This window comes from Pagrus pagrus, assembly GCF_965226575.1.
Source record: "Pagrus pagrus genome assembly, chromosome: 6".
NCBI classification, from domain to species: domain Eukaryota; kingdom Metazoa; phylum Chordata; class Actinopteri; order Spariformes; family Sparidae; genus Pagrus; species Pagrus pagrus.
In genome coordinates this window covers 24663129-24675465 of record NC_140190.1, presented here as the reverse complement: position 1 = coordinate 24675465, position 12337 = coordinate 24663129, and the positions used below count along the sequence as shown (strand labels likewise).

Sequence of the window (12337 nt, the reverse complement as noted above, 5' to 3'; positions counted from 1 at the left end):
CAAGTCTTCTTGGGTATGACGCGACAAGCATTGCACACCTGGATCTCTGCAGATCCTCTCAAGCTCTGTCAGGTTGGACAGCCATTTTCAGGTCTCTCCAGAGATGTTCGATTGGGTTCAAGTCAGGGCTCTGGTTGGGCCACTCAAGGACATTCACAGAGTTGTCCCTAAGCCACTCCTGCATTGTCTTGGCTGTGTGCTTACAGTCATTTTCCTGTTGGAAGGTAAACCTTCTGCCCAGTCTGAGCGCTGAATATTTATGTCAATGTGATATTTTAGTTTTTCCTTTTTAATAAATCTGCAAAAATTTCGAAAATTCTGTTTCCACTTTTTCATTATGGTTTATTGAGTGTAGATTGATGAGGGGAAAATATAATTTAAAAGATTTTAGCATAAGGTTGCAACATAACAAAATGTGAAACAAGTGAAGTGGCCTGAATACTTTGTGAACACACTGTAAATCCATGTACCCATGACCATTAACAAGTACTGTCCCTTTTCCACAACTGATTGGAACTTCAAATCTAATGTGTGTAAGTCTGCTGGTGTGAATCTATGATCTACATGTATAAGAGTGTTGCACTATGCTGTGGGCTGAGAGTTTGGTTTATTTCAGGCAGCAGGAGACAGTGGAGGAGCCCAATCAGTCTATACAACTATAATTATCATGTCAGTTCCTCTCTGCTACCGCAGTGCTGTGTAGGAGGGGTACAACAAACACTGTTTCAGCCAGAGAGTGTTCAGGCATGTGCCCCATGTCAAACCGCGACACACATACTGTATGAACGCTCGGTGTGCAACAGCCAGTTGACACTGGCTTCACAATTAGATCTGTCTGTTTGCATGTACTGTAAGGCTGGGAGGTGAAACAGTGTACAGACATTTTAACATTGAGGAAATGTTTCTATGGAGAAGATTCATTCTATAAAATCATCCTAAACATTTCTGTCTGAAGCGGAGCTGGATCTACTAAATTCTGTTTTTAAATGGTAAATGTATTTTACAGTCACCTGGACTGTAATGCAACCTTTAAGACAAGGACAAGACAACACTTATGACATATCACGATATAACAATATCATAAATCTAAGATGTTATATAGTCTCATGTCACGATAACAATATAATATCAATATGTTGCCCAGCCCTACTCTGCTCAAATCAAATCAATATTTCTTAATGGCAGCCCTTCTCCGCTCTGCTCTTCTGTTTCTGTTTTGCTCTGTATGCTAGATGCTACACTGCTCACCAGAAAGTGTTGCTATAATTGCAGATATTATTTTAGTACAGCGTTTTATAAACCCCAACCTCACTCCCACCAACACCATCCACCTGTAGACTCTGGAAGAGATGTTATCATCATCTTGGCTGATTTTTTTTTTTTAGGCATATCCAGATTGTATCCAGACTGATTTTAGGAAGTCTGGATGGCAATATCTAATATGATATACATTGTGGGTTTTTATATATGTATTTATTGATTATTTGTGGTTTATTTTATTTTATTGAAAAGATGCAAAAGCTTATTGGCCTACTTTACAGTATGTTATTCAGTTTTTCTTTCCTACGAGCAGGTATTGTGAAAGCACTGTCTTGTAATCAGTCAGTGTAATCTGTGTATTTAATGTACCGCACAGTATGTGAGCCAAATCATAAAAACATACACATAATGTACATTTACTAGGTTTTTATATTTGTTTTAATGACTCTACCAGTAACCTTATTCACAATGTCAGAAGTCATTTGCACAGCCTGAAGACAAAAAAATCACCAAACACTTTCACATGGAAAACCTCAATTATATTTTCACATGAATTGCAGGTTTATGGTTCATTATGGGTTACTGTACCCAGAGGCCATGGAAAACCATTGCAGCTTACTGCTTCACTCTCAGCTGATGATAAATATTTTAGATTACACTAATTGAGCATACGGAGGGCAACAATTAAAAGTCAGAAAAAGACCCCAAACTGCAACACTGTTAATCCAATGTTCACAAAATGTCCCGTATACGCTCACCAACACTTCCAAAATACCAGTAGGAGAGCTATAATTGACTCATTCTTAAATTTAAACCTGCTACACTCCCACTTCAGATTTCTCAAACATGTAATGATGATGTTATTCTTAGCTGTTGCTCTGCAGGAATTATCAGGTGCAGGTAAAGAGGTTGTAGCCTTGAGATGGATGGTTTGAGAATAACAGGTTGAATAGCAGAGCAATCATGGTCACAGAGCCTGAATTGCGAAGAGGCTGAAAAGACATTGAGAGAAAATGTGTTTCTGAATAAATTAGCCGAGGAAGATAAGGGAGACGTGTGGAGGAAGGAAGACATAACACAGTGAGCGAAAAGGAGGGGATGGTTGAGAAAGGGAAGGAAGAGGTAGAGATACAGGAAACATTTGAGCCTGCACCCCGAGGCTCCTTTAAGATTATTCCAGTGAATGTGAGCAGCTGGTATAAGAAACATCAGACCTTCAAGAAAGAGATCAAGACCTACTCCTGGCTACACTTCTCCTCCGAGGCGATTCTCTCATTTCTCCAGTTGGTGACTGTGAGTGTGAACGCGGAGGGCCAGATGGCCTCCTCCTCCCTCCTCCTTTTTTCTTCTCCCTCCATCCCTCTCCTTACGCGATACTTCTCGCCTTCCCTTCTTCGCGGCTTCCTTACCTCCCTGGCGTGTGTGTGTGTGTGTTGATGCGTGGGTGTGTGGCTGGATTTTGTGCCAGTAGCCAAACAGACTGATGCATGATGACATTTCTCCAGCAGAAAGGAAAGAAAAGAGATCTCCTTCTCCTCCTGTCCTCCTCCTCCTCGTCCTCCTCCTCCCTTCCCTTGAAAGATGCTGTCAGCTACGACTGGCCTTGTTCAACACCGCCGCACACAAATACATATACTCACTGTATGTGTGCAGCAGACTCTCCTCTTCCTCTCTTGCTGTCAGGCTGGAGTTAGACCCGCTCCATCCCCGTCAGTAACGCTCTCTCGTCAGGATGTGACAGGGAGGAAACAAGGTTGACTCGGGCTGAAGTCATGCTGTAGCTCAGGGGCAGATGAGCAGGAAATATCACCATCCTGCTAATGTTGTTTTAAATAGCCGTGTCTTTGGGCCAGCCGGCGAGCACTGCCGGCACACTGTCAGTGCTGAGGAGGATCTACAAGGGCTGCTCCATTCGATTTGACGCAGCCTAATTCAATATGATTTCATTTGAGTCCCTTGAATTGAATTTCTCAGTGTAATGGCTGATTCATTCTTAGTTGGGAATGAGCATTACAGTACGTCTGTCGATTAAAAGCAAGTCAGCAGGGATCTGTTTATTTCCAGGAAAGCTTCCTCATGTCAAATAAAATTTAAGCCTTGCCAGTAACAGGGGAAACACACAAAGGGTGAATCCAGACTTCATTGACTGTGTTACACATGGACGGAGCTTCCGTGTCTGAAGTGAAGCCTGTGTGTAAGCTTATGAGAGAATGACCCTAGTTCTCACTTGATTTATTCCCTCAGTAAACTGTTTCCTAATGAGCGGATGCTCTCAATCGCTTGTTTCAAGTCTTCTTCAATACAGCATGATGTTCAGTTTGTAAATGATGGTCCTGTTTAGAGTAAAGTAGGCGATAAAGCAAGGTATGCTTCAGGGCATGGCTACCTCATCTCCTCGGGTTCTCGGGATCCAATCAGGAAATCCACCCTCTCGTCCAAATATGGTCACTTCTGGCTCCAATAAACCTCAAAATCGTAGTCTGCAAATGACTCAGGTTGACATTTTGAGACACATTAAATGCCAAACACAATGTAATAAAACTTACAAACAAGCAGGCTGAAACAAGTGAGCCTTACTAAACAGGTACATCCTGTAGACTGACAGGTGGAGGTGGAGCTGTGAGCTGAAAAACCTAAGTCCGTAGGAGGCTGTTTATTTCTGGCATTAACATCCATCCGATCACAGTCTGATCACAGTCTGTCAGTTCACACCTGGTATTAGAATCGCCACATGTCTGCGAGTGACCACCTGTGATCAGATATCACTTCTCTGCTCTGTATGCAGATAAACAACTACATTGCTGGGACGCGCGGGATGCTTTACAGACAAAGAAAGAAATTAAGTAATGTTGAGCATCTGCCAAATTTACAGGTAGGCCCAAATTACTAAGAATTTGTCATAAGCAGCATGTTACAAAGTTTATTATGGTTCGCCTAACTCAAAAACTCATAAAAGTGTTGGATTTTTTAAGGGAGTCTGGGGACTTTTTTCACAGGTTACAAAAAAGTAGGCAATATTGGTTTCTTTTTACTGTAATTGTAAAATTTGACATGTTTACCTTCCACAAAATGGTAATGTCAGGTGTTAACATCCTCTAAGATGCAAAACATACACCAGCTTTGATCCTTCCACTTGTTTCCCTCAATGTTTGTCACTATTTGCTATCAGCTGTCGAAAAGGTGAAAAATGCCAAATAAATATTCTTACAAAGATTTTAATAGAAACGGTGAGTTTGCAATAGAAGTACCTGCAAGACTACAACATTTACTACATGATGTATGTGTACACACAAGAGACAAGATCAAAGTGTGAAACGCTACACCTTGATCACAGAGATCAGTTTCAAATGTCATATTTGACTTAGAAAAGAGACAGTTCTTCTTTCGTAAGAGTGGAAACTGGTCCAATGCAGAGAGCTGTTTTTCCTCCCACAAAGCCAACATGAAGTCTGTAATATTTCTGGGTTCATCTGTCTTATAAAATCTGTATCTTTTTCTATCTGAGCCTCTTGGCATCCTTCATAAACAGACAATTGTGTGACAAATCTCGAACAATTTTGTTGTTTTACATGAGATATTTTTTACTCTTTCCACTGGTTGGCAGTTTGTGGGTCTCGATTAGAAAAAGGTAATGTTGCGTATTTCTCTGCACCAATCAGGATTCAGCGATATTTGACCTATTTTGTGTCGTTCTGGTCATAGACATTCCATGATTATACTTCATGGCCACGTTGCGCACTCATGCTTGTGCTCGTGCATGAGCAACCGTACCGTGCCGTAGCACACCTCTTCCAACCGTGCCAGGGCCACGAAAGCGTACCGTGCTTGAGCGCTCACACTAGTCAAACAAACTGGACCTTGTGGGTCAAACATGCTCGGGCACGGTACAAATTGCCTTGTGTGAGTGTGCCCTTAAAGTCTCATTTACAAGAGAGGAAACTCTAGCAATTGGTTTGAAAACTGTAAACTGAAATATCATATGTAAGATTGTTTTGTTTGTGCCTTTACCCGCAGTCTGATTTTTTTTTTCTTCACACCTCCAGATTGCATCAGATTGCCACAACATTTACAGAAAAATGTCTCAAGGTTTTTTCTGAACATGTCGACTTGTGAAATTGGCAGAGAACTTATTTATTAGCGTCTGTCTGCAAGGTGGCCTACACTTTTTCACAAGTTGCTGCTAAAACTTTTTCCTCTCAACGTTTCTCCAGCCTTGTTTTTCACATTTACATTCACATCTCTTCCCCCTCCTGCTCCTTTTTTCTGTTTCTCAGCGAGCTCCATCCCTCTGTCGTTTCCTTTCTTGCTTTTCCCCTTTTGTCTCCCAGATCAACTCCCCTCTGCTGACATTGCAGACACATCCTGATGATGTAAACCAGTGTAATGATTACTACAGCCATCAGGGAGTCCTAATGACGAGATCAAAACACATACTGTAAACCACACATACACATACACATACACACACACACACACACACACTCACTTTTCTTCCTCTAACCTGTGTATGTGCTTTTTTGTTGTTGTTGTTCTTCAGATTCTGAGTAATAGGAAAGGTCTGCTGCCAGAGCCCAACCTTGCCCAGCTGCTGACCAGTATGACGAACCCTGCTGCCCTGCAGATCCTCATGAGACCGTACCACACCGGTAAAAGAGGAGGTATGAGTGTGAAGGAGTTTCACTTCTACTGTAATATTCCCATCTCGATAGTGGATGGAAACACGGATGAAATCACATTTTCTGTGGCTGATTTTTTTGTAAATTTGGTTCAGATTTGATACTGAGTGAGAAGCGTTGCTGTATGCAGCACGGCTCAGCTGTTCATTTGGTTTTAAAGCCCAGAAGTTATCTTATACAGACATTATTTTAATGCATTCTGAATTTGTAATATACCCAATCATTTTTACATCATTTCTCTTTATCTCTCTCATATATACATAATGACTTTCATCAGCATATTTTATGTAGTGTGCAACACCTTGGGCTATTAGTGTAATCAAGTGCAACGACCTCGCGCAGGCAAAGTGTGGTGATCTCACAGCTTGCCCTGATATACTGTGTTAAGAGCTGAAATGGATGAGAGGGGTGTTGATAGAGATCAACTGTCACCGGATGTCACCACCCCCACACTCACAAAATGATGAGTAAACGCAGGTCTACGTAAACAATAAAGGAGGATTAATGAATAAATTGATGTTTCAAAATAAAATCCGAATTAAATGTTGCAAAATGTTGAATGAATATTCAACAACAAGTGACGAATATAGACATTTCCTTATGTCATGAATGGAAACTATACTATGGAACTATGGAAATTATATTAAAGGCTAGAAAATTATCCGCTGACGAAGACTGTGGGGTTAAAGCGATTGGGAATATCTGGGAAGTGGACTTTGATTTCAGATTAACATTAACATGATGACTCTATATATCCTATAATGTGTCTTGTAAAAAGTTTGATCCAAGACACATTATACGATATATAGAGTTGTGTAGAAGGATGAGCCGCCGGTTTCTGTAAACCCATTTCAAATTTGAAACAATATTATCAATGTAACATCACATAGACACAAAGCACTCTCCTGGATAATGTTACAGTCCTATAGGTTTATGTTTTGACCAACTGTTCCAATGATTTCAACTTTGCTTGCGTCAGTCAGTCAGTCAGTTTGGCATGGCGGACGGGTCTTAATACTACACTACCCATGAGCCTTAGCCAGTCAGGAGCCAGTCAGTGGCACAATTCAGAGCTGTAGCAAATACAAAACACATGATTGTTGAATTTGGGAAGAAAACACAAACCTACAATTGAATTCAAGCTAAATCAAATCAAAAAGTGAATTGATTTAAGCTGCAGATTGTGCTTTCAGTTTATTCCTCTGGCTGATAGCAGCACAAACAGAATTTTAATCTCTGTGATCGGGCGTTTTTTGCCAAAATGCATCTCAGGGTCATAGTTTACTTCTCCCTCGAAGGTCTTGTACCTTCTTGACTTTTGATCAAAGAACCAGATATTTTCTTACACAGCTGTTTATCTTCTGTGCTATTAATTCAACCAGGAGAGATTAATGCTGATCCAAGCCATAGAAGTGCTTCAACTTTCATGTAACGTTGTCTTTGACAAATGAATGGGTCTTTCACATCCAGAACCAGGGGGCTGAGAAGAAAACATGCCGCTTTAACTGCCGAATTCAAACGTTTTGATTTCAGTTTCTTTTCTGCCTGATAGCAGCACACCCAACAGGATTTAAATCTCTGTGATTGGGTGTTTTTTGCCTAAATGAACCTTGGGGGTCATAGTTTATTTCTTCCTCGAAGGTCTTATATGCACAGGCCTGTACCTTTATCAAAGAGCCAGATGTTTTCTAATGGAGGGAGATATTAATGCTTAACACTCATGTAATGCTGTCTACGGAATTAATGCTTTTGTGTATTGCTCACAAACTTTGTTTTGCAGCTGGCTCAGTTCCCCTGACAGCATGCAGCTAACAACTAAATAATGGTCTGTTATATCAAATTTCAATGCACCAAATGCTTTTTTCGGAATAACCGCTGAGATTTTAAAGCAAATCATCATCCTGGTCTCATTCTATTGAACGTCACTCCGCTCCTGAGGAGCTTGGATGATAATCAAAGATCCACTGTACGAGTCTGTCCCTCTGTTAGGCCCTCTCCGATATACTGTAATCACTTTGTCGACGGTTTCATTATTTGATGAATGGCTAATCAGGTATTAAAATGAAATCGTGTGACATTAGCCGAACAAATGAGAACAGGAAGGAGAGAAGATGGGAGAGGTGGGGGAGCTCTCTTAAAGAAGAGCACGCACAATTAAAGTCTAAAATTAGGACCTTGATTAAATGTTAAACTTTCTCTACCTATTCTGGTGGAAGCTACCATTAGTACTGACGCTTGCATTTATTATGAGGGGACCTAATTCAGAGAAGTAACACACATGCACAAAAAAGCCAAAGAAAGGAGGTGAGTGCTAATGTCAGCTGAAGGTGAGAGGTGCCTCCTGATCAAGTGAATGAATCCCAGCAGAGAAATGTGTGTAAATGTGGGCAAACCCTGCTACATTTTGAAAATCTTTACAGTTTTTCCATTAGATAAAACTGTGTAGCTTAAAAACAAGTTGCACCATACCAGTTATGATCAAGGAATGTTAGTCAGCACAAGTTTACTTCTTGTTGCGGCCGTGGTGATTCAGCGAGCAAGAGGGCTGATTATTCAGTGTTCAATTCAGATTATTCAGCACAACAAATGAAACCACTCAAGGTGTTGAAAAAGTTGTAACAAACCAAAATTTGGCGGCACTTCTTCCTCGAGACTTAATCATCATGACCAACAAAAGGAAACTGTTGTTATTCATTACTTGTTTTGGAAGAAAAGACAACAATTACTGGTGCACAAACAGTCACAGCGGTAACAATTTCATTACGGTTCTCACCAACCGGGTGGTCTTTATCACAGCTACACAGCGAGCTAAACACACTTCCAATAAAAGTCCAAGACAGCAGTTGGCCTTTGAGGTTTTTACTTGAAGTGGAAGTAAAAATTTGACCGCAAACTCAATAATGGAGGCTACAAATGAAGTGAAATATGAGATACTATGAACAACAAGAGTTAAAAATGAATGCTCAAAGGTTTTGTGTAGTGCTATAAAAATGTGCCTCATGCCTGAAGAGGCATAGGAGCATAGGTAAAAGAGCAACATTAAATCCCTGTAGGAAGTCTGAAGTTGTTTACTCAAGTACTGACTTGTTATTTACTTGAGTATTCACATTCACGCTACTTTATACTTCTACTACACTACATTTCAGAGGCAAATACACTGTAGTATTGCTATTTTTCAGTAAAAGTCCTACAGTAAGTACTTGTACTGAAGGTAGAACAACTAAGTAATTATCTAGTGAACGTATACAGTCCACAAGACTAAAAGACAAAACAATGAGATACTTTAGTTCGCCCAGCAGTAAATGAACTGTTGCATTAGTAGCTTTAGCCTCTAAGAGCTAATATAATTGCTATAGCTATTGATTGATTGGGAATATAACGTTAGCAATAAACTGAGCACAAAAAGCAAAATAAATAAATCCATAAACTCAAAGAGTACCTACAGATAATTCACCAGCAAAGGTATTTGAGGAGTAAATAAAAGATGTGCTTTCTCGCAGATCTGACACAATGGTGGATGTAACAGCATCAGTAACACCTGAAGCTGATGGTGGAAGAATACAAAGAGAAATCTCTGGTCATTTTCAACATGAGAGGTGTTGAAGCTCGAGCGCTTCTGTTGGCTCTAAAGAAACTGTCAGCACTGTTGACCCATGAATAAAGTCTGTTTGAAGATTTTCAAATTTTGCATTTTTCTGAGCTTCTTTTTCTTTTGTTGATTTCTTTTGTTGTTTGTTGGAGCTTATTTTCAACTGTGTCTTCAACATCGCAAATAAATTCATACTTGTAAAAGTTAAAGTAATGAGGGTGGTGATTTGCTGTTTTGGATGTGACAATATCAGTTAAACTGCCAAACAATTGAGCCAGGTGTCATTGCCATAGCAACAGACTGAAACTGATGGTGCTACAGTAGATTGGCTGCCATCTTCATTAATGAAGTGAAGTCACCTCATAGTCAGCGAGTGTGTTTCCTTTAAGATAAGATGATCCTGTATTAGTCCCACTATGGGGACATTTGCATTATTACAGCAGCAAAGATTGAAAGCATCAGTTAAAACAGTAAAAAAGCAATAAGAACAATATAAATACGGAAATTTACACCATTGCACTTTGAGATGCTGCCTCATCAGTACTTAATTTTTGTATTTTACAGACACAGACGAACACTTCTTGGATTGTGAAAAACAACCAGTGAGGTGCTGAAGCTAAAGGCTCTTCTATCATTTCTGAAGAAGTTAGAATTTAGCATTTTTGCACTTCTCTTTTCTCTTGTTGGTTTCTTTTGCTTCTGCTGTTGTTGTTAGTTTAAGCCTCTTTTTCAACTGCGTCTTCAACATCAAAATGAAATTCAGACTTGGAAGAAGTTAAAGTTACAAGAGAGGCAATTTGCTTTGTGCTAACACAATCTTCCAATATTGTGCTTGTTATGAAGCAGAAGGCCGTGTGCTGTAAATGACTGATGGATTGGTCGTCTGACTAATAATTCTGCCTGCGTCTGCCTGTTGAGATGATGATTGATTCAGGCATTAGTTGAAGCAGAATTTATATAAAAGAAAATCACAAAGTGAAGCACTGATTGATGTTTTGTTGTTTGTCTGTGATTTTTTTTTTAAGGGAAGTACGGGCGTCACGCCAGCCTGCCGTTCCTCAGACCTCCTCTCACCACAGCTCTGCTCACACTGGGAAAAGCACACCAGGTCACTATAACACCAACATCTGTGTGTAGTTTGTATGTTGACGTGTCTGCTACAATAATCTCCGTTTTCCTTTACCTTTCAGAATGCTATGCTTGGTAATGGACTAGTCCTCCAGAATCTTTTGCATATGCAGCTCGCACAACAGCAGCTTCTTCACATCAAAGACAAACGCATCAGCAGTGTAAGGCACCTGTTTGTGTTGGTGTGTGTGTATGTGTGTGTGTGTTTGATAATTTGCATAGGTTAGCCGTGAGGGTTAAAGTAGCAGCTGTGGGCATGTGCATATGTGCCCTTACATTTTCATCTTCAGCACTTGATGCATAATGACGCTGAACAACCCCCAACCTAATTGCCTCTCTTCTGTTCTGAGTGCAGACCTCGAGGTGTTGAAATCTCCCTCCACAGTTCGATTTGCATATTTTAAAATGTCTCCGTTGTTTTCTTTAATTGCCGAAGTGAAAGTTAAAAGTCACTGAGACGGATGTTTGCAATATTTGATGTTATTTCAGAAACAGGATGATAACAATTCAGAATCCAGAGAAGGAAATAATCTGTATATTTTCTTTCTTTCTCTTTTGACCCTCCACTCCCTAAACTTTTTTATTTGCTCTGCATTTTCATTTCTTTTAATCATCGTTTTCTGTGGCTTTCCGAACAATGTACTCTAAGCATCGTAAAGTGCAGAGGGGAATGTAAAAAAAGGAAAAAGATAGACTTGCGCATGTTAATGTATGATACTTGGACAGACAGTGCTACAGGCGACGCGGCTGTTTTCATTACTTGCATTCATAAAATTGTGCGTCTGTGTTACAGAAAACAGAAGATGAGTTTCTACCACAGTCTGCCTCATCTTCTCTCCAATCTCTTTTTCTCTCGCCTTTCTTTTACATAATGCTCCTCCATCTTCCTCCTCCTCCTCCTCCTCCTTCACAGGTCTCCAGTCTGCTTGGAGACCCGTCCAGGCTGCTGATGCAGAAAGCTTTGTCCCTGCGGCCTCCAGGCCTGGTGCCTCTCGGTAAAGGCCTCCTGGGAGACTCGCCTACAGGTGAGCAGGGCCGAGTATCAGTACACCGTTTCCAAATGACTTGTAATTACTGTGAACGGATGAGACCTACAGCCCGTCTCTCATGGGTGTTTTTGTAAATGCCGTGTTTATCAAATTGGTTTTCTTCTTTTCTGTCATCTGCTATAACTGCATCTTATTAATTAATGCTGCACTCTGCTTCTGTTCTGTAAATGAATCTTCCACACAGTTGTAAAACAGCACTTAAGACTTTGTGTAAAGGGATCAAGATCAAGGCTGCTAGCTGCTTTAAAATGAATGTGGTAATGATTCATTACTTGTAAAATAATTTAGGTTTAACTTGGATGTGTTGCCTTTTTCAAGCACAATCTTTAAAAGATCATAAAAACCAACACCTTTTGATATTATAAGCATATTCTTAGAGGTATTTCTCACTGCTGCACAGAGGACATATTGCTCATAATGAAAGTCTGAGTTTCTTGCTCTATGTTAAACAGTATTTCTGAACAATAACTGATGTTAAAAAGTGGATGAACACAGAGGAAGATATTTAAAGGACATATAATTAACCTTCAATCATAATATGTTGATGTCAGGTGAGAGGGTTTCCCCTCTGCAGGTTCCTGAATGTCTCACATTACTGTACAACGCATCCTCCGGGAAGCTGCAGTGCATTTACA

At 40.2% G+C, this 12337-nt stretch overlaps 1 protein-coding gene across 1 annotated transcript in view; it reads left to right on the top strand.

Annotated features, from left to right (window-relative positions):
- The window catches only part of raver2 (ribonucleoprotein, PTB-binding 2), a 92721-nt gene that overhangs the window by 66875 nt on the left and 13509 nt on the right, over window positions 1-12337 (top strand). The window contains exons 6-9 of the mRNA XM_084355296.1: window positions 5798-5918; window positions 10551-10633; window positions 10716-10814; window positions 11567-11678. Coding sequence (XP_084211422.1) covers window positions 5798-5918; window positions 10551-10633; window positions 10716-10814; window positions 11567-11678 — 415 coding nt within the window. The remainder of the gene's footprint in view (window positions 1-5797; window positions 5919-10550; window positions 10634-10715; window positions 10815-11566; window positions 11679-12337) is intronic.